This window comes from Lethenteron reissneri, chromosome 24 (assembly GCF_015708825.2).
Source record: "Lethenteron reissneri isolate LAM-NWPU_2019-01 chromosome 24, ASM1570882v1, whole genome shotgun sequence".
NCBI lineage: Eukaryota > Metazoa > Chordata > Hyperoartia > Petromyzontiformes > Petromyzontidae > Lethenteron > Lethenteron reissneri.
The window spans coordinates 8,723,751-8,746,850 of record NC_083802.1 but is presented as its reverse complement, the minus strand read 5'-3'; the positions used below and the strand labels follow the sequence as shown (position 1 = coordinate 8,746,850).

At 48.2% G+C, this 23,100-nt stretch overlaps 1 protein-coding gene across 1 annotated transcript; it reads right to left on the bottom strand.

The window, feature by feature from the left end:
- Window positions 1–6,066: 6,066 nt before the first annotated feature.
- Window positions 6,067–21,962, bottom strand: LOC133346335 (histone-lysine N-methyltransferase PRDM9-like). The gene is made up of 4 exons (XM_061557830.1): window positions 21,128–21,962; window positions 19,975–20,042; window positions 18,830–19,172; window positions 6,067–9,139 (listed from the first exon to the last, which is right to left on the bottom strand). The coding sequence occupies exons 1-4, from the start codon at window positions 21,548–21,550 to the stop codon at window positions 8,375–8,377; spliced, it is 1,599 nt and encodes a 532-aa protein (XP_061413814.1). The 5' UTR covers window positions 21,551–21,962; the 3' UTR covers window positions 6,067–8,374.
- Window positions 21,963–23,100: the final 1,138 nt, after the last annotated feature.

The following is a 23,100-nucleotide window of genomic DNA, read 5'->3' as shown; positions in this document are numbered from 1 at the left end:
CACGCAGACTCCAGATATATGACAGGCATCGTCAGGGTCGCCATCGAACCCACGACCTCCTGTAGACCAGGCGAGGTAGTTAACATCTCACCGGGGAGAGACACACGCAGACTCCAGATATATGACAGGCATCGTCAGGGTCGGGATCGAACCCACGACCTCCTGTAGACCAGGCGAGTTAGTTAACATCTCGCCACCATGGCGCCCCATGCATGCCACTCTGCTACGACGTCTTGGTCTCATCATTATAATTACTGCGACAATTAGTTTAGTTGCGAAGAGGCTCGGCCTGCCGTACCCACCGAGGTTCAGCAGGACGGCGTGGTTCTGCTTGATGTTCCTGTAGCGCCGCTTCTCGCACTCGGCCAGATCGCTCCACTCGGCCTTGGTGAAGAAGCCTCTGATGTCTCGGAAGTCGCCCATCTCCTGCTGCTGCTGCTGAGGCGCAGAGACACGGAGGGACGAGACGCGGACGACGGTCAGACGCAGTCACGGAGATGGAGTCACACGGATAACTTTATCTCAGGTAGAGGTAACTTTACCTCAGGGGAGGTAACTTTACTTCAGGTGAAATAACTTTACTTCAGGGGAGGAAACTTTACCTCAGGTGAGGTAAATTTACCTCAGATAGAAGTAACTTTACTTCACCTGAGGTAACTTTACCTCAGATGAGGTAAAGTTACCTCTACCTGCTGCTGCTGAGGCGCAGATACACGGAGGGACGAGACGCGGACGACGGTCAGACGCAGTCACAGGGAGACAGAGTCACAGGGAGACAGAGTCACAGGGAGACAGAGTCACAGGGAGACAGAGTCACAGGGAGACAGAGTCACAGGGAGACAGAGTCACACTGAGACAGAGTCACAGGGAGACAGAGTCACAGGGAGACAGAGTCACACGGAGACAGAGTCACAGGGAGACAGAGTCACAGGGAGACAGAGTCACAGGGAGACAGAGTCACACTGAGACAGAGTCACAGGGAGACAGAGTCACAGGGAGACAGAGTCACAGGGAGACAGAGTCACACTGAGACAAAGTCACAGGGAGACAGAGTCACACGGAGACAGAGTCACAGGGAGACAGAGTCACACTGAGACAGAGTCACAGGGAGACAGTCACAGGGAGACAGAGTCACACTGAGACAAAGTCACAGGGAGACAGAGTCACACTGAGACAGAGTCACAGGGAGACAGAGTCACACTGAGACAGAGTCACAGGGAGACAGAGTCACAGGGAGACAGAGTCACACTGAGACAAAGTCACAGGGAGACAGAGTCACACTGAGACAGTCACAGGGAGACAGAGTCACAGGGAGACAGAGTCACACTGAGACAGAGTCACACGGAGACAGAGTCACAGGGAGACAGAGATTATTACCTCAGGGTAAGGTAATCGGAATGCAATGGAAGGCGAGGTAACATCACCTCAGGTAAATGTAACATTACTTGAGGTAATCCGAACGTATTCACATCACTTCAGCTAATGTTCATATTTTTACGCTAATATCGTAATATCGTCACGTGGTTAAATCGTTAAACACAACGCTCGCGTGACGTCACCACCTCAGTGTCGAGCCGTCGACACTTCACGCGGCAGCCTCGAAGTGCACCCAGCCTGGCACAGGCGCCGTGGTGACGTCACCGTCACTCAGTGGCCAATGGCGGCGGTTGGTGGTGGTGGGGGGGAGTGGGGGGTGGGAGGTGGGGGGGAGTGGGGGGGGAGTGGGGGGTGGGGGGGAGGAGGGGGTGGGGGGGGTGGGGAGGGGAATTGGAGGTGGGGGGAATGGCGGTTGGTGAGTGGTGGGAGGGGGGAATGGAGGGTGGGAGGGGTGGGGGGTAACGGGGGAGTGGGGGGGCGAGACGCGTGACGTCACCACGCAGTGACGTCATCAGAGTTTTTAAGTTTAAAATTTTTATTCTGGAGGAATCCGATGAGCTGTGAAGCTCTTTATTATCCACAGATGTCCAGTAGGGGCACGTGGTCAGAACGCCACAACAACAAACACAACACAATAAACACCGTAGCAGTGCAGAGTAGAGGAAAGGTAGGCACATGACCAAGACAAATCTGTAGGGGCGTGTGAATTGAACTCTGTAGGGGCGTGTGAATTGAAATCTGTAGGGGCGTGTGAATTGAAATCTGTAGGGGCGTGTGAATTGAATTCTGTAGGGGCGTGTGAATTGAAATCTGTAGGGGCGTGTGAATTGAATTCTGTAGGGGCGTGTGAATTGAAATTTGTAGGGGCGTGTGAATTGAAATCTGTAGGGCGTGTGAATTGAAATCTGTAGGGGCGTGTGAATTGAATTCTGTAGGGGCGTGTGAATTGAAATTTGTAGGGGCGTGTGAATTGAAATCTGTAGGGGCGTGTGAATTGAAATCTGTAGGGGCGTGTGAATTGAATTATGTAGGGGAGTGTGAATTGAAATCTGTAGGGGCGTGTGAATTGAAATCTGTAGGGCGTGTGAATTGAAATCTGTAGGGGAGTGTGAATTGAAATCTGTAGGGCGTGTGAATTGAAATCTGTAGGGGAGTGTGAATTGAAATCTGTAGGGGAGTGTGAATTGAAATCTGTAGGGCGTGTGAATTGAAATCTGTAGGGCGTGTGAATTGAAATCTGTAGGGCGTGTGAATTGAATTCTGTAGGGGAGTGTGAATTGAAATCTGTAGGGCGTGTGAATTGAAATCTGTAGGGCGTGTGAATTGAAATCTGTAGGGGAGTGTGAATTGGAATCTGTAGGGCCGTGTGACTTGCAATCTGTCGGACAGTGTGATGTGTAATTTTGTTGGGTCATAGTGTTACCATCCTTGAGGTGCAGGGATGACGACTAGGATTGGTGTTGTTAGGATTAGCAGTGAGAAGTTGTGACCAGGTGCTGCTGTGTGTAACGATTACAGATAACGCCAGGGGGGGGGGGGCAGTTTAAGAGCCGGGAGCCGACAGCTTGGGGCTCGCAGTGGCTACAGCGACTATTGGAACGGTCGATGCGGCCTCTGCGTTAAACAGCAGAAGACAACGGCACAGTCTGGTTCTCCTACAACGCCGCGTGTTAGTTTGAACAACGCCGATTGGATGATAAAACGCCATGAATGATGTGTAGGGGAACACGCTGTTTGTGACGCGGATGCGGATTGGATGCAACGCGAGCGAGCGAACGGAACGAGGTCGCAACGCGAGTAGGAACAAGCGGTTCTCCGTGCGGCTGCCTCGGCGTAGCGGCATCACGCGAGGAGGCATTGGGATGCTGCTGGATGCTGCTTCTAGACGCTACCCACGCGCCTCAGTCGTAGTCCGGCCTCTGTCTCACCCATCATCTTGCGTGTTGTCGCGGACCACGCTTCACCCCCTATAGTTTATATTATTTCTCCACAACGCGTGTTCTTCAGGAACGCAACAATGACCACCTCTTCTTGGTTCTTTCGGTAAAGTCACGTAGAATGGAAATAATAAAATAAATACAATAAAACATGATAAAGAAAATGTTAATTTTTATTATTTTATTATTAAATAAAAATAATAATTATAAAACAATGACTTTATTGTTTAAATTTTATTATTTTATTATTTCCATAAAAATAAAACATAATAAAGTAAATGTTTATTTTTATTATTCTATTATTAAATAATAAAATAATAAAAATAAAACAATTACTTTCTTGTTTTATTTTTATTATTTTTATTATTTCCATAAAAATATAACATAATAAAGTAAATGTTTATTTTTATTATTAAATAATAAAACAATAAAAATAAAACAATTACTTTATTGCTTTATTTTTATTATTTAATTATTTCCATTCTACGTGACTTTACCGAAAGAACCAAGAAGATGAATCCCTGCAGTCACGAAAGAAGCTTTAAATCGAAATGACCACCGCGTTACAGGAGAACAACAGATCGTGAACGCCCTTCGACGATTCGTGGCAACGGCAACACAAAGCGCCACGCGCAGTCTCTTGCGACCAGCGGTGTCTGTGATGAAGGTTTTTGTTGTCGTCGCTGCTGCTGCTCCTGGGTTAGATGGCGTTGGATCACAATCCTGGCACATCGCCCGATGAAACCGGTCGCCGTTGTTTGTAATCACCGGCGAAACGTCACCGGCACTCGAATTGTAAATGCTGTTGTGGGTTCACTCTCCCCGACACACAAGCGCTGTGTGTGCTGAAGTTGGTAACCAATTGGCACGTTTCGTTTACGTGACAAACCCTGACTGATTGGCCGTGTCAGGCGATGGTGGTGGGTGGTGGTGGGTTAACGACACAATGTTGATATTTACGAGATCTCTAACCCAACAACAACAACAAAAACCAAACCTCTGTCACGGAAAAGTGTTACCGCAGAGCAAGTCGCTCCGACCTCCTGGAGATACCGGTGAAACAGGCTAAAAATTAACCCGTAAAAACAAAGTTTTTCACTATAAATCCTTTATATGCGTGGCGGCTAGAGTCCTCTCGTCCTCTGGCTTGAGATGGCTGCCACCTATGGCTCAGATGGTTGCCTGCCACCATTAAGCAATTGGTAATTAAATACAATTTTTTTTTTCCTAAAAAGTGTAAAATTTTGGGAAAATTTTTTCACGAAAATTAATTGTCACGCACAACGAGTCTGTGTGCAAAATGTCAGCTCGATTGGATCACGGGAAGTCGGTTAAAAAACGACTGAAAGATTTGCACGGTCGTGAGCGCGCAAGCAAGCAAGCAAGTGAACTTAATATAAAGGATTTAAAAATAACCCCTGCCCCGATTAAACCCGGATATAGTTTGGCCCAGGCCAGAGTAGACCCGGGGGATAAAGTGTCCTAGGCTAAACTATACCCGGGGGTTTAAACTAGACTGGTCCAGACCATACCCCCCCTCCAGGGCAGAACATGCCCCATGTGAAAGTTCAAAGGCAATTATCCATACAGAGAACAGCCGACAACGGACTTCAATCGATATCTAAAAAGCGTATAAATGGAAGTAAGAATCTCAATTTGATCAATTGAAGCATTTTTAGGGTTATTATCAGTTTTTCTGGTTGAAGTAATCAAAGTCTATGTGTTTACAGTTTTAAATAAAATGTTGGAAAAATTTAGTAATTCATGTGTATATCACAAATACCAGCTATTAAAGCAAATCCTGGAAGGAAAAATCGAAGGGAAAAAACGACCAGGACGGCCAAAAACGACATGGCTCAGTAACATCAAAACATGGCTACAATTAACAACAGCACAAACTCTACACGCCGTGCTAGACCGGGACCAATATCATCGTGAAGTCGCACACGCCGTTAGGCAGCACTAAACAAGAAGATATCGCTCAACACTATTACTATCATGGGGGTATGATTTGGCCTAGAGGGGTATAATTTGGCCTCGGCCATGATACACCCGGGTACAATGTAGCCTAGGCCGCTTGAACCCCGGGTAGACTACGGCCTGTTGCACCGGCACGGGCTGTGTGAGCTGGGCCGCCTTCACAACCAACGAGACGCCGCCGCTGCCAATTGGGACCAAGACGGCAGCGCTGCCTCCACCGGTCCGGTGAGGTCATTCTCAACAGGAGATTTTTGTTTTTCGATTTGAAGCTTTCGTGACTGCAGGGATTCATATTGTTGGTTCTTTCGGTAGAGTCACGTAGAAGGGAAGTAATAAAATAATAAAAATAAAAGATAATGAAACAAAATATAATAAAATATTTTATTATATTAAATTATTGTTTTATTTTTATTATTTTATTACTTGCTTTATAAGTGACTTATATAATAATATGTTATATTATTATATTATTTTATTATATCATATTATTTTATTATGTTTTATTCTTATTATTTTATTACTTCCCTTCTACGTGCCTTTACCGAAAGAACCAAGAAGAGATTTTTTTTCGATTTGAAGATTTCGTGACTACAGGGATTCATATTCTTGGTTCTTTCGGTAAAGTCACGTAGAAGGAAAATAATAAAATGATAAAAATAAAACTATACAATTCTCACGACGTTTCGATTGCAACGCAAGCAATCATCATCAGGTGTGAAAACCACAGCAATATTGTTTTTGTTGTTGTGGGTTTTCATAAACTGATGATTGCTTGTGTTGCAATCGAAACGTCGTGTTAATTTGATTCTTACATTTTTATTATTTTATTATTTCCCTTCTACGTGACTTTACCAAAAGAACCAAGAATACAGTAGATTTTTATTAATCATTTTACTTTTCCAGGTAAGGCCCCCACTGAGCTGTGTAGTAGCGACCTGGCTATCACAAATGACAGCAGCGCACCGAAGTGGCTTATCACGTGACATTTACAGCAGCCAAATACTCTGAACACATGTGGAGATGTTAACTACCTCTCCTGGTATACAGGAGATCGTGTGTTTGATTCCGACCCTGACGCCTGCTGTATATTTTGAGTTTGCGCGTCTCTCTCTCTCTCTCCCCGTGGTCGTGTGGATTTTCTCCAGGTCCTCCGGTTTTCCCTCGACATTTAGAATCGAGATCACGCAATCAGAGTATTTGGCCGCTATAAATGTCCACACAATGATAAGCCACTTCGTTGAGCTTTCATTTGTGATGGCCAGGTGGTCGCGTCTGATAAAAGAGCTACTACGTATCCAGTTGGACCTTACTTGGTAGAATCCCAAGATAATGTTTGTTAGTTTAAGTATGTATATATATCATTTTAAACAGAATCACAAACTAACGCTCAACTTTCTTAAACGTGCAAGAGTCAACGCGCGCCACCACCGTGCGACATCACGCGAGCAACCAGGACGACGCAGAAAATCTCTCAACCCTTTCCCGCGTCCGAGACGTCTGCAGAGTTGCAGGGTCGGTGGGTGTCACCGTTCACGGGGTGGGTGTCACCGTTCACAGGGTGGGTGTCACAAGGGTGGCACAGTCGGGTTTTTTACAATCGGGTTTAATTGTCTTTTTATATTAAACCCGATCATCTAAGATTGAGAGAAATCCGGTTTCATTGGTTCTAATTGCAGAACCGCACTTCTCAACGATGGGCTTCATCCATTCCAAGCTAAGGAACTCACTGGCGCCCACGATTGTGGAGAAGCTCGTGTTCATTAAGACCAACCTGCCCGCCGCATTCTACGACTACCCCGTGCCCGACGGCCCCGAGTACCATAGCAGCACCGACGAGGAAGCAGCCTAAGCCTATCAGAGTTTCGTATTCATTAAACCAGGTTTTAATTCCCCGAAATCGGGTTTAATTGTGTTAAAGAAAAAACCCGATGCCTGCAGCTGGAAAAATCGGGTTTTTTCCACCCATGGGGTGTCACCGTTCACGGGGTGGGTGTCACCGTTCACGGGGTGGGTGTCACCGTTCACGGGGTGGGGGTCACAGGTCACGGGGTGGCTGTCACCGTTCACCGCAGCAGTGGCAGCAGCAGCAGCAGCACTGCTGTTGTTGTTATAAAGACGTCGTTGCTCACCGCAGAGAAGCGTAGCGACACGACCGCCGCCACTCTGCGCTAGCCGGCGCGAAAACTGTGCCACACTCCCTGCCCCGCGTGGCCCTGTGGGAGCCTCGGTACCGATAATGTTGCTTTAGTTTTTACTGCGTTTTGTTATTCCGACGACGACGTTCACGCACGGCGCGCGGCGTCGTCGCGACGGCAAAGGGTTAAGTTCACGCTGGGAACATTTTCAACGGGGGAGGCAGCAACAACACGCAGGGTGATCCAAGTGCAGATGCCCCAATCATACCTACACCCCCCTCCCCCAACGCCCTCTCGGAATATTTTTTCAGACCGCAGGAATCCGATGAGCTATGAAGCTCTTCTTCGCAGATCTCCAGCCGTTCCACAGATGTCCTCTCCTAACACCCCCCCCCACCTCCTCCCCGTAGCTTTCCTCTCAGCGGCAAAGTGAATATCGCGCAAGCGATGGCTCAGGGCTACGGGACTGAGTGCACGGAGATTTGTGAGCGGATGCCACCTTCGTCATCGGCCGCGGTTCAGTCTACCGCTGGATGGGTACGTACTGTACGTACTGTACGTACGTCGCACGGGGCAGGGCTACGAGACGGCACGTGGTGCGCATGGAGACCGGCGGGAGACGTGCAGACTGGGGTATCTGTAGGTGGATCGCCCTGCGGTGTCCCCCTCTAGGGTAACAACAGTGCAGCTCTGCACGGGGGACTCTGCACACTCACACACACAGGGACCCCCAGGTGATGGGGGTGGGGGGGGACACGTGCAGTGGTTGGGACCTAGAACTCCGCACTTGCAATCGAGGGGTGGCCAGGTCGGTTTAATCTCCCACCCCCCACAGAGTGTGAGGCAGGTGTAGGAGGGTCCGTAGGTTTCCGTGTTCACATTCAAAATCAGTTTCAAGAGTGGCACAGCCTCGGCTAGTCACGTGGCCTGTTGTTTAAAACTAATTCACAGCTCGGCGCTGTGCGCGTTTTGCTCAGGATGGCTGACTTTTCTGTTTCCACGGGAATGAGAAAATGCATTCTGGCCGGTGTGTGTTCTCTGGTGCCGGCAAAGACTGGATGGGTCTGCAAACACCTTCTCACACACGGTGCACTTGAACGGCTTTTCTCCCGTGTGTGTTCTCTGGTGCCTGTGAAGATCTGATAGCTGTGCAAACGCCTTCTCACACACAGTGCACTTGAACGGCTTCTCTCCCGTGTGTGTTCTCTGGTGGCTATGAAGATGTTGTAAATGTGCAAATGCCTTCTCACACACGGTGCACTTGAACGGCTTCTCTCCCGTGTGTGTTCTCTGGTGGCTGTGAAGATGTTGTAAATGTGCAAATGCCTTCTCACACACGGTGCACTTGAACGGCTTCTCTCCCGTGTGTGTTCTCTGGTGGCTGTGAAGATGTGATAGCCGTGCAAACGCCTTCTCACACACGGTGCACTTGAACGGCTTCTCTCCCGTGTGTGTTCTCTGGTGCTTCTTCAAGGTACTCTTGTAGTCTGTGCTGTATGGACATTGGTCACACTGATGACTTTTGTTACTGGGCTTAGTGGGGTGTCTGCTCTGCACGTGATACTGTAGACTCGAGCGGCAGATGAACTGACGGTTGCAGGCAGGACACGGCAGCCTTGTGACCTCCACACCCACTCCACCTGCGTCATCCCAGAGGAACAAGACACACGCGCACACACCAACATCTAGACATGAACACTCTTGCACACGTGTGTGTATACACAAAGGTAAAGGTTTCCCACAGCCATATCAGACTGTTGGGCAAGTGCTGTTTGCGAGTACCTATGAAGGCCGGCATGGCACACGAGGGAGTAGGTGGCCAACACCAGGCCCGGCCGCCTTTGTCTCTCCAGTGGCGATGTTTCCACGTTTAAGCTAGGTACTCATTTGAGGCTGAGTCAGCCTAGGGGAGGCCTAAATATTCACCACTGACGTTGGCCGTGAGTGGGAATCGAACTCAGGTGGCCGGGTTCGTAGTGCAGTGGGCTCCATTATATATACACACAAAGACAAAGAACCCCCATATAGCCTGTATATACTTTTGGGACAAGTGCTGTTATGGGCACCAATGAAAGCCAACACGGCACACGAGTGGGAGGGTGGCCAGCACCACACATAGCCGCCTTTGTCTCCCCAGTGGCGATGTTTACTACTACACACCACACCAGTTACTCACTTCCACCTTATCAGTGTGGCTGGTGCCTATCATCTCTGGTGAGTGGTGGCTGTCATCTCTGGTGAGTGGTGGCTACCAACTCTGGTGAGATGTGGCTATCATCTCTGGTGAGTGGTGGCTATCATCTCTAGTGAGTGGTGGCTATCATCTCTGGTGAGTGGTAGCTACATCCACATCTCTGGTGAGATGTCGCTATCATCTCTGGTGAATGGTAGCTATCATCTCTACTGAGTGGTGGCTATCGTCTCTGGTGAGTAGTGGCTATCGTCTCTCGTAAGTGGTGGCTGCCATCTCTGGTGAGTGGTGGCTATCATTTCTGGTGCGTGGTGGCTATCATCTCTGGTGAGTGGTGGCTATCATCTCTGGTGAGTGGTGGCTATCGTCTCTCGTGAGTGGTGGCTATCATCTCTGGTGAGTGGTGGCTATAGTCTGGTGAGCAGTGGTGAGTCTCTGGTGAGCAGTGCTCACGGTGTTCCTCGCTTGGTGGAGGCTGCACGGGCTGCAGGTCTCTGGCGGTGGCCCTAGGAGCCATCTCGCTGCACTGTTGTGTATGTACCCCCTTTTTATTTTTTTTTAATATTATTTTTTTTTTTTAAGGCTTATTCTGCCATCATATATAATATTGTTTTTTAATAGACACGGGGCCACGTGGGAACGAACACGCCCCCACACTTCCACAGAGGCCCCCACACTTCCACAGATGCGCGCATACCTCATTTCAAAGGAAAGACGGCATGAAAGAGGGTAATCAAGGTCATAAACTCCCCGAATTTCACACAAGAGGAACAAGGGAGGGGGGAATTGCAGGCGGGGGGTTGCAGAACCAGGAGACACGGAGGAAGAGATAATTATATTCTTAACAAAGAAACAGCATCGACGACAAAAAGCACAGATGGGTCTTTGAACCATGTTAAATACACAAGTTACCAACTCAACCATAAAGATTAAGCAAACAGTATCCATCCTCACTCCAATTGAAAACCAAAAGACAATCTGCACCAGAATCGCGACCCATCATTGTTAATTAAGTACTGACATTATTTACCTTTAAAGAATATCTACACGGCCGGGCCGAAGCATCAAAGAATAATTAGGGCATCTATTTCGCTCCAAAACAAATTCCTAGCCAGGATATCAGATCAAATAATCACAAGAAGTCGAATAATAAGTACGGAATTAAAATAGAAGAGGAATCAAGGGCGGAGAAGGCTCTCAAAATTAACCAAACACAACACCCATGGAAAGCGAGCAACACGACCGCCTTTGTCTTTCCGAGAGGATCTCCACACACAGGCACCAAGCCAGGAAATGACACCCATAAAGGTTGGGTCACGATGAAACATCGTGAACACGGTTTCGGCATAACTGTGCAGATGGAACCAAGCAGCAAATAAGTTGCATTTCAACTTCCAAACCAAACCAACTTAAGCTGTGTGAGACAAAGGATGTGATCCCAGAGCAAGGGAGGTAATAATTAAGCTCGCTTAACGCGTAAGTTTTCGCGACAAATATTATTCAGTAACAAAACATGGATTCGAATGTTTTTTTTATAACTCGACGCGAATCATCGGTCTGGCTAATGGATAACTTTGGTGGCACCGTCACGAGACCCCCACCCCTTTCTTCCAGAACGACACACACAGCTGTGTCTTCAAAGCTAATAAACACACGGACAAACACGCACGCGAAACACACGGACGGACACACACACGGACGCAGATGGTCCACCCCCACAGGAAGGTTTTATGACACAGCCTTTGAACAACTCGGGAAGCCGAGTGGAATTTTCCGATATAAACCGAAGGAAAATCCATACAAAGCATATCGTCCGGGCTTCGGCTCCAACACACATATCATCCGGGCTACGAGCCCATCTTCGGCTCCACCACAGATCGTCAGGGGCTCTGGCCCCCATCACAGAGATCGTCAGGGGCTCTGGCCCCCATCACAGAGATCGTCAGGGGCTCTGGCCCCCATCACAGATCTCCAGGGCTGTGGCTCCATCTCTCCTCGTCGCCGCCAACGAAGAAGCTCCTGTCATTCAGAATGACGAGGTTTGCGGAGTAGCGACGCGTAGCTACAAGCCGAGGTCTGCACCACCTGAGAAGAATCGCTACCCTGAGTCGCAGAGCTGCGAGTGAAGCCAACAAAGACGCCAACGTCCACCCTGCCACGAACGAAGCATCGCTCCTCGTCAGAGTGACGACCAGCGAACAACCCGCAGGAAAGGCGGAGATCGCTGAACGAGCGACAACGAGCGACACCTTGCGCCACCGAGCGACACCGAGCGACACGAGCGACCGAGCATCTTCAAGGACAGCATCGTGCCAACTCGTCATCTAGCAGTAGAAAGAGAGAGCGCACGAGCAGCACCAAGCCCCCGGAACCATCAAGCGCCAAGCAAGCAAGTTTCTTCAAGGAACATCGTGCCAACGCCGCTCAATCCAGCAGTGGAGAGAGAGAGAGAGAGCAAAAGCCGAGCGACACGCCGAGCGAGGGAGCAGCAGGAGCTGTTCGTATCCTCTCACACCACACAAGCTAACGACACAATTAATATTACGAGGGGACAACGCACACACAGCACGCACACGAATAAGACTTTAAAAGAAAAACTGTCTTTTCGTTTCAAAAAGGTTTGCCATTTCGAGGTGGTGCGTTCAATATCAACTGATCGTGCAAAGCAGTTGCTGCCGTCGAGTTACATAAATGCATAAGAGTTTTCGTTATTCATATTGCATAATTGCATAATGTCACAACTGCATAAGTTTTTGTCGTTCATATTAGTTAATTGCATAATCTTGCCCATGAATTATTGACGCATGTTTGACCTGCATGATAGAATGTCACGTGCTTGTTAGAATAAAATTGTAATCCAGAAGCATATCGAGGGTTCCTTCCAAGTCCATGCAAAACTGTCTTATTCTTGACAACTGTATCCTGTGATGAGATATGAAAATGGAGACCTAAAATATTATAACACACACTAGGATAATCGGTAAATGAATCTATGATAATCGTGTTATCCTGATTGATAACCCTGGATAAACGAAACTAAGCAAATTATCACAACTGCACACATTAACATAATCGCAAGCCTCAGCATAAATTACTACGATTATCTCCGTGATTATCATAATTTATGCATATAATTACACGCATTATCATAATTTATGCGTATTAATACACACACTATCATAATTAATGCGATTTGCGCATTTTTCGGAAAATTATTAATTTTTATTATTTTCATCAAAATTTCATAATACCAACACATACAACATAATGGGTGGCGTCGTCCGGGATCTCTCGCAGACAGTGTTTTGCATGGATGATCGAATGAATCACTTCGTGTTAACCAGAATATCAGGATCGAACATTGCATGGTAATTGTGAACGGGCGGAAAACAAAAAAACGCCCTCTAAGGTTAAAACCCAGAATAGCAGGTTAAAACAGAGACAGTGGAATTAAGATAATATCGTATCAAACCAATTGCATCCTGTGATAAATGGTGTTAGAGGTACGCACTCTGAATCGGAAAATAACAGATAGCTCGAGTCGAATTGACTACACTCTGTGAGATAATTGTTTATATGCACTCTGAAAAGAAATGTCAAAGTAACTTTCGCCATACCTAAGATGCTAGGATTAAGAATAATTTTTGAATGGGTTACGGGAAACGGGGAGCTCGTATTTAAACGTACCGACCAATCTGTTACAAAGCAGTACAGTCAGAGAGACATATGGGAAGGGAGCTGTATCGATAACACGAACACACCTCGGGGGAAACTAATTGACTGGATAAAAGGTAACGAAGGCGAACACGATGTAAAAACTGCAGGAAAGGCAGGACAGGACTCATGCCTTCTCACACAGGCATACAGACAGGGATTGTGGAATGAGGGAAAATTTGGAAAGGAAACGGGAGAGAAATCAGTGCTCGCGACACCAGCGAAACTCACAGACGTTGATCCACAGAATAAATATGGAAGTAACATTAAATCACACTCTTGGGTACGTGGACAGAGTCCAGGGACTAATCGCACAAAAATTATGGATATCGAACAAAAAATCATTGACAAAGGGAAACCCTCACAATTCGAGAGAAGGAATGGAGAGATACATATGCAAACAAAAACATGTGAGACTGACAACTTCACAGATAGAGGGAGGAAAAATGTTAAAGTAAAATCGCCAGGACATGGTACACTAAGGGCAGAGGCAAAAACTGAAGGGAAATGGCAACACGAGCGACACGGCACTGGGCGCGCACACAGAAAATGCACACCACTTAAACACAAGCGACACAGCACAGACCAAAGTGACAGATTGCCTGATGATAACTTGTTTGATGATGACGCTGTCGGCAATCAACTTTCGGAATACCTATTCACCAGTAAAACCCTTAAATTGATGGACAAGGCTCTAGTCAGAATTCCCGATTTTGACCCCCACAATAAGACTATGGATATCCACACACATATCGCAACCGTAGAAGAGGAGGCAATGATTAGAGGGCTGAGGAGACGGGATGAAAAAGCGAGTTTGTTGAAACGGACCTTACATAAAGAATCTATTCCATGGGTAAAGTCACTACCACACAAGGTTAGAAATGATTTTAAACAACTGAGCCTGGCAGTGATTCGGAAGTTTGGAGAATATTCGACACTCACTGAGGGGTTTTATGCTGTAAAATCGATGACCCAGGGCATGGACCAAGATCCACGTGACTACCTCGTCCAATTTAAAAGAGCGTATTACGCAGGCGATGTGAATCAATACCACGAAGGAGATAAAATGTTCAAAATTATGTTTTTTGAATCCTTGAGCCCAGAGATTACAGAAAGGGTGAGAATGGTTTTGAATCCAGAAACCGCATCCTTACGCCGCATAGAGAGCAAGGCGTACATGGCATGGTTATACAGAGCTAAGAATCATAATTCGGATCCAGAACACAGGGAGAGGGATGAGGAACCCAGCCTCTCAGAGAGGAATAAAAATCACCGAGCAGTCCCACCATGCAGGACGGAGCAGAAACGCACGCACACATGGCAAAATAACCCAGAGAGAGGTTGGCACGAGAATGAGAGCGGCACAAAGCCGAACATTCAGGAGAATCGCAGGAGGGAGAGGTTCAGAACAGAACCATATCAACACCCCATGCCACGACACACACAAGATCAAAATTACCCACAAAGATGGCGAGGTAACAATCCAGGAAAAATGTGGCACCCAAATGGGAGAAATACTTGGCCAAAAATGTACGAGAATCGCAGGAGGGAGAGGTTCAGAGCAGAACCATATCAACACCCCATCCCACGACACACGCAAGGTTCAAATTACGCACAGAGATGGCAAGATAACCACCTAGCGGGAAGGTGTTACACAGACCGCGGAGGTATGGATGCGAACATTCAGGAGAATCGCAGGATGGGAGGTCAAACACAATCGATCCAATTCCGACCAATTCCTCCACCGGCTATACCAAGAGGGAATAGAGGAATAACACAGAATGCGGTCCAAATACGTGATGAACCATCCACAGTGAGTGCGAGCGAGCGGCCAACACGCGCCCCACCCGCCGAGGTGTTAAACCCTGAGCAGGCTGCAAGTGACAGGGCTGAATTGAAGTGTGATCGGACGGTGGATAGCAGACAGCAGAGACAAAGAGAGAACACAGAGACACGCCCTGAGGAGCGCAGGCGTGAGCCTTTGAATGGAAAATATCCAAGGGAAACCAAAATGTATGTGGATCGGAGTGCTAAAATGGAGACGAATGTTCATGACATATCAGGAATGGTGTTGGAATCTAACACACTCGTAAAAACAAAGAGGGCAACATTACGAGGCACGGAATTAAGTCGACACACTGACTCGGCAAATGTGCATGTAATCGCAGAGAGAGCGAATGCCACGAACCAAGTGTCAAAATGGGTCGTGTGCGCGAATTCTGGTTACGTGCAGCACAATTTTTCACCACACACTCCCACGACGCGAGAGAGTGAGAGAGGAAACTACAAAAACGAACCCGAAAACCGTGATCAAATTATCAAAGTGATAAGTGGTAAACCAGGCAACATGAGGAAGGTAACGCATAAATGCGTTCGAAACCGCTACCTAGCGTTTCCCAGGATTTAACAAAACAAAAATGAATGTTCGTCAGAGTTATGATGTATGAGAACCGATGTAACGCAATATCGATGTTAACGTGTTGTTTATTTTCTTTGCTTATTTCAGATGTAACCAGGTTAAGATGGTAATACGTGCACGCGCGTCGTAAGAAATAACCGCCGAGAGTAAGGGCGGCTGATGGGATTCATGACATAAAAAGGGGGCATTACTTTGTTTGAAAATTCGCCAGTGGCCAAATCGACCCCTGATAATTTTCAAACGGGCGGACTGTTGTGTATGTACCCCCTTTTTATTTTTTTTTAATATTCTTTTTTTTTTTTAAGGCTTATTCTGCCATCATATATAATATTGTTTTTTAATAGACACGGGGCCACGTGGGAACGAACACGCCCCCACACTTCCACAGAGGCCCCCACACTTCCACAGATGCGCGCATACCTCATTTCAAAGGAAAGACGGCATGAAAGAGGGTAATCAAGGTCATAAACTCCCCGAATTTCACACAAGAGGAACAAGGGAGGGGGGAATTGCAGGCGGGGGGTTGCAGAACCAGGAGACACGGAGGAAGAGATAATTATATTCTTAACAAAGAAACAGCATCGACGACAAAAAGCACAGATGGGTCTTTGAACCATGTTAAATACACAAGTTACCAACTCAACCATAAAGATTAAGCAAACAGTATCCATCCTCACTCCAATTGAAAACCAAAAGACAATCTGCACCAGAATCGCGACCCATCATTGTTAATTAAGTACTGACATTATTTACCTTTAAAGAATATCTACACGGCCGGGCCGAAGCATCAAAGAATAATTAGGGCATCTATTTCGCTCCAAAACAAATTCCTAGCCAGGATATCAGATCAAATAATCACAAGAAGTCGAATAATAAGTACGGAATTAAAATAGAAGAGGAATCAAGGGCGGAGAAGGCTCTCAAAATTAACCAAACACAACACCCATGGAAAGCGAGCAACACGACCGCCTTTGTCTTTCCGAGAGGATCTCCACACACAGGCACCAAGCCAGGAAATGACACCCATAAAGGTTGGGTCACGATGAAACATCGTGAACACGGTTTCGGCATAACTGTGCAGATGGAACCAAGCAGCAAATAAGTTGCATTTCAACTTCCAAACCAAACCAACTTAAGCTGTGTGAGACAAAGGATGTGATCCCAGAGCAAGGGAGGTAATAATTAAGCTCGCTTAACGCGTAAGTTTTCGCGACAAATATTATTCAGTAACAAAACATGGATTCGAATGTTTTTTTTATAACTCGACGCGAATCATCGGTCTGGCTAATGGATAACTTTGGTGGCACCGTCACGAGACCCCCACCCCTTTCTTCCAGAACGACACACACAGCTGTGTCTTCAAAGCTAATAAACACACGGACAAACACGCACGCGAAACACACGGACGGACACACACACGGACGCAGATGGTCCACCCCCACAGGAAGGTTTTATGACACAGCCTTTGAACAACTCGGGAAGCCGAGTGGAATTTTCCGATATAAACCGAAGGAAAATCCATACAAAGCATATCGTCCGGGCTTCGGCTCCAACACACATATCATCCGGGCTACGAGCCCATCTTCGGCTCCACCACAGATCGTCAGGGGCTCTGGCCCCCATCACAGAGATCGTCAGGGGCTCTGGCCCCCATCACAGAGATCGTCAGGGGCTCTGGCCCCCATCACAGATCTCCAGGGCTGTGGCTCCATCTCTCCTCGTCGCCGCCAACGAAGAAGCTCCTGTCATTCAGAATGACGAGGTTTGCGGAGTAGCGACGCGTAGCTACAAGCCGAGGTCTGCACCACCTGAGAAGAATCGCTACCCTGAGTCGCAGAGCTGCGAGTGAAGCCAACAAAGACGCCAACGTCCACCCTGCCACGAACGAAGCATCGCTCCTCGTCAGAGTGACGACCAGCGAACAACCCGCAGGAAAGGCGGAGATCGCTGAACGAGCGACAACGAGCGACACCTTGCGCCACCGAGCGACACCGAGCGACACGAGCGACCGAGCATCTTCAAGGACAGCATCGTGCCAACTCGTCATCTAGCAGTAGAAAGAGAGAGCGCACGAGCAGCACCAAGCCCCCGGAACCATCAAGCGCCAAGCAAGCAAGTTTCTTCAAGGAACATCGTGCCAACGCCGCTCAATCCAGCAGTGGAGAGAGAGAGAGAGAGCAAAAGCCGAGCGACACGCCGAGCGAGGGAGCAGCAGGAGCTGTTCGTATCCTCTCACACCACACAAGCTAACGACACAATTAATATTACGAGGGGACAACGCACACACAGCACGCACACGAATAAGACTTTAAAAGAAAAACTGTCTTTTCGTTTCAAAAAGGTTTGCCATTTCGAGGTGGTGCGTTCAATATCAACTGATCGTGCAAAGCAGTTGCTGCCGTCGAGTTACATAAATGCATAAGAGTTTTCGTTATTCATATTGCATAATTGCATAATGTCACAACTGCATAAGTTTTTGTCGTTCATATTAGTTAATTGCATAATCTTGCCCATGAATTATTGACGCATGTTTGACCTGCATGATAGAATGTCACGTGCTTGTTAGAATAAAATTGTAATCCAGAAGCATATCGAGGGTTCCTTCCAAGTCCATGCAAAACTGTCTTATTCTTGACAACTGTATCCTGTGATGAGATATGAAAATGGAGACCTAAAATATTATAACACACACTAGGATAATCGGTAAATGAATCTATGATAATCGTGTTATCCTGATTGATAACCCTGGATAAACGAAACTAAGCAAATTATCACAACTGCACACATTAACATAATCGCAAGCCTCAGCATAAATTACTACGATTATCTCCGTGATTATCATAATTTATGCATATAATTACACGCATTATCATAATTTATGCGTATTAATACACACACTATCATAATTAATGCGATTTGCGCATTTTTCGGAAAATTATTAATTTTTATTATTTTCATCAAAATTTCATAATACCAACACATACAACAGTGGTGGCTATCATTTCTGGTGCGTGGTGGCTATCATCTCTGGTGAGTGGTGGCTATCATCTCTGGTGAGTGGTGGCTATCGTCTCTCGTGAGTGGTGGCTATCATCTCTGGTGAGTGGTGGCTATAGTCTGGTGAGCAGTGGTGAGTCTCTGGTGAGCAGTGCTCACGGTGTTCCTCGCTTGGTGGAGGCTGCACGGGCTGCAGGTCTCTGGCGGTGGCCCTAGGAGCCATCTCGCTGCTGCTGCTGCTGCGGCGTCGCGAGGGCCCGGCCTCGCAGGCGATGCCCAGCTCCTGGGCGAACTCCTCGCCGTACCAGACCAGCAGCTCAGAGCCGGGCCCCACGGCACGGAATGTGCGGTAGTAAATCTGCCCCCGGTGCTGGAAGGCCACCAGGTTCTGCTCCTGCTCATTCCTCGCGCAGTTGACGAACCTGCGCGGGCAGACGCGGGGGCGGGGTGGGCGCCGTTAGCGAGCGCCTATTAAGGGCCGGCACTGGGCGCTACGTGGGGGTGGTGTGGCTGGAACCACGCTCCGTACCGGGTGCTCATTTGATGCCGAGTCGACCAAGGGGAGGCCCAGGGTTGGTCTCTGTGTGTAGTGGGTCTGGTCTCTGTGTGTAGTGGTTCTTGTCTCTGTGTGTGGTGGTTCTGGTCTCTATGTGTAGTGGTTCTGGTCTCTGTGTGTGGTGGTTCTTGTCTCTGTGTGTGGTGGTTCTGGTTTCTGTGTGTGGTGGTTCTGGTCTCTGTGTGTGGTGGTTCTGGTCTCTGTGTGTAGTGGTTCTGGTCTCTGTGTGTGCTGGTTCTTGTCTCTGTGTGTAGTGGTTCTGGTCTCTGTGTGTGCTGGTTCTGGTCTCTGTGTGTAGTGGTTCTGGTCTCTGTGTGTGGTGTTTCTGGTCTCTGTGTGTAGTGGTTCTGGTCTGTGTGTGCTGGTTCTTGTCTCTGTGTGTGGTGGTTCTGGTCTCTGTGTGTAGTGGTTCTGGTTTCTGTGTGTAGTGGTTCTGGTCTCTGTGTGTAGTGGTTCTGGTCTCTGTGTGAAGTGGTTCTTGTCTCTGTGTGTAGTGGTTCTGGTCTCTGTGTGTAGTGGTTCTGGTCTCTGTGTGTAGTGGTTCTGGTCTCTGTGTGTAGTGGTTCTGGTCTCTGTGTGTGGTGGTTCTGGTCTCTGTGTGTGGTGGTTCTGGTCTCTGTGTGTAGTGGTTCTGGTCTCTGTGTAGTGGTCCTTCAGACAATAATCACCTCATCCAGTTTGATTTAGATTCATCCTGAGCATCAACATATTCACGATCCTTTTTGTTTTTGTAAATCTGAAACACACACGCACACGAGCGGATCCACGGATAATTAATGTCAGTTGGACTGTAAGTTGAACTTCTTTCGTACCGCACGTAGCCAACCATGCTGATCGGAGGTGCGGGGGAAGGACAACAAACTAAACACTAAAAGCAGTTCTAAAGAAATGCATTTTCAATCTACAAGATTTTAAAGTGCATAGCTCCCAGTGGCTTCCTAACATTGGAAGGAAGAACCTTCCAGACGGCCGCAGAAGTGCATCTGTAAGCGCCGCGCCATGCGGTGACCACCGTCTTTGCTGTGTGTTACAAGTTCAAATAATTACGTTAATTTTTGGGTCTCTCTGTGATTCTGGGGGTCTTTGGGTGAGTCTCTAGGTCTCTGTACGAGTCTCTGGGTCTCTGTGCGAGTCTCTAGGGTATCTGTGCGACTCTGGGTCTCTGTGTGAGACTGTGGGTCTCTGTGCGATTCTCTTGGTCTCTGTGCGAGTCTCTGGGTCTCTGTGTGAGACTGTGGATCTCTCTGTGCGATTCTCTGAGCATCTGTGTGAGTATCTGGGTCTCTCTGTGTGAGTCTCTGGGTCTCTGTGTGAGTCTGTGTGTCCCACTGTGAGTCTCTGGGTCTCTGTTCAAGTCTCTAGGTCTCTGTGCAAGTCTGTGGGTCTCTCTATGCGAGTCTCTGGGTCTCTGTGCAAAGTCTCTGGGTCTCTCTGTGCCAGTCTCTGGGTCTCTGTGTGAGTCTGTGGGTGACTGTGTGAGGCTATGGGTCTCTGTGCGAGTCTATGGGTCTCTGTGTGAATCTATGGGTCTCTGTGCGAGTCTATAGGTCTCTGTGCGAGTCTATGGGTCTCTGTGCGAGTCTATGGGTCTCTGTGTGAGTCTATGGGTTTCTGTGCGAGTCTATGGGTCTCTGTGTGAGTCTATGGGTCTCTGTGAGTCTCTGGGTCTCTCTGTGCCAGTCTCTAGATCTCTGTGTAAGTCTGTGGGTGACTGTGTGAGGCTATGGGTTTCTCTGCATCTCCTTCACGAGCCTCCTCTCCACACACACGATGATGATGTAGGAATAGGAGGAGGCTGCAGCAGTAGCAGCAGCAGCTCACCAGCCAGCAGTACTCGCTCACGGGGTTCTCCTCAGACACCTCTCCCTGGTAGGGCCCAAAAATCACCCCCTTGGGCAGCTTCTTCCTGTTGCTCCACACCCCGAGGCCGGCGCCGGCGATGGAGGAGGCGCCGACGGTGAGGCCCTGGGGCAGGCTGAGCCGGGCCCTGTTGGCCACTCCCGGGGCCACGGCCGCGTCTGCAATGAACTCTGGCGGGCCGTGCACGGAGCACTCCCCCAGGTAGAAATCCCTGCACAGCTCGCAGACTGAGAGCCACAGCAGCAGCAGCAGGAGGAGGGCGAACCGCAGTAGCAACAGCAGCAGCAGCAGTGGCACTGTGAGAGAGTGAGAGGGTGAGGAGCGCTCCAGACAGATGCCTCCTTTCCTCCCTCTCTGCATTGTGAACTTCTTTAGCTCGCTCATCGGAGATGTAAACCCTGTCACCCTCCCTGCTCCCTCCCTGCATCCCTGAGTGAGGGAGCAAAAGACAGGGAGGTAAGTGAGAGTGCGAGAAAGGGAGCGTGTGAGAGGGAGGGAAAGGGAGAGAGAGTGAGAGGGAGCAGGTGGAATATATCGAGTGAGAGCGCGGGAGCAATAGAGAGAGATAGGAGAGAGTGTGAGAAAGTTAGAGTAAGGGGCCGTCCATAAATGACTTCATGCACCTAGGGGGGTGGGGGGGTCAGACATTTGTGACGATGTGTGAGGAACCACAGACAACACGTTCTACTTAATTAAATACTTTTTAATAAATGTTTTCTCCTACAACATCAGACTGCAGTGCCACATTAAATATGCACTACAATGACAATAGTTTGAAGCGATTTTAAGCATATTAAATGAGCTTTGTGACGTCACATTTGAGGGGGGGGTCTGACTTTTTGTGATGTCGTGTGATGGGGGGGAGGGGGGTCCAAAATCGCGTGACGCCATTAATGGACGGCCCTAAGAGAGTGTGAGAAAGTGACAGTGTGAGAGAGAGTGTGAGAAAGTGACAGTGTGAGAGAGAGTGTGAGAAAGTGACAGTGTGAGAGAGAGTGTGAGAAAGTGACAGTGTGAGAGAGAGTGTGAGAAAGTGACAGTGTGAGAGAGAGTGTGAGGAAAGTGACAGTGTGAGAGAGAGTGTGAGAAAGTGACAGTGTGAGAGAGAGTGTGAGAAAGTGACAGTGTGAGAGAGAGTGTGAGAAAGTGACAGTGTGAGAGAGAGAGAGTGAGAAAGTGACAGTGTGAGAGAGAGTGTGAGAAAGTGACAGTGTGAGAGAGAGTGTGAGAAAGTGACAGTGAGAGAGAGAGGTGAGAAAGTGACGGTGAGAGAGAGTGTGAGAAAGTGACAGGTGTGAGAGAGAGTGTGAGAAAGTGACAGTGTGAGAGAGAGTGTGAGAAAGTGACAGTGTGAGAGAGAGTGTGAGAAAGTGACAGTGTGGAGGAGAGTGTGAGAAAGTGACAGTGTGAGAGAGAGTGTGAGAAAGTGACAGTGTGAGAGAGTGTGAGAAAGTGACAGTGTGAGAGAGAGTGTGAGAAAGTGACAGTGTGAGAGAGAGTGTGAGAAAGTGACAGTGTGAGAGAGAGAGTGAGAAAGTGACAGTGTGAGAGAGAGTGTGAGAAAGTGACAGTGTGAGAGAGAGTGTGAGAAAGTGACAGTGAGAGAGAGTGTGAGAAAGTGACAGTGAGAGAGAGTGTGAGAAAGTGACAGTGAGAGAGAGAGTGTGAGAAAGTGACAGTGTGAGAGAGAGAGTGAGAAAGTGAGAGAGAGAGTGAGAGGGAGCAGGGGGTCTCACAGAAGTCGTCGTCCTGGGGCTCCTCCACCTCTGTGTAGACTTTCCTCTCGCGCGGGCGCAGGCCGTAGCGAGAGCGAGCGCTGCGCGACACCGCCACAGCCTGGGCGGAGGCCGGCGGCACGGAGGAGCCTGCAGGCAAACACGGCGAGATGTTGACTACCTCTCGTGGTATACGGGAGGTCGTGGGTTCCATCCCGA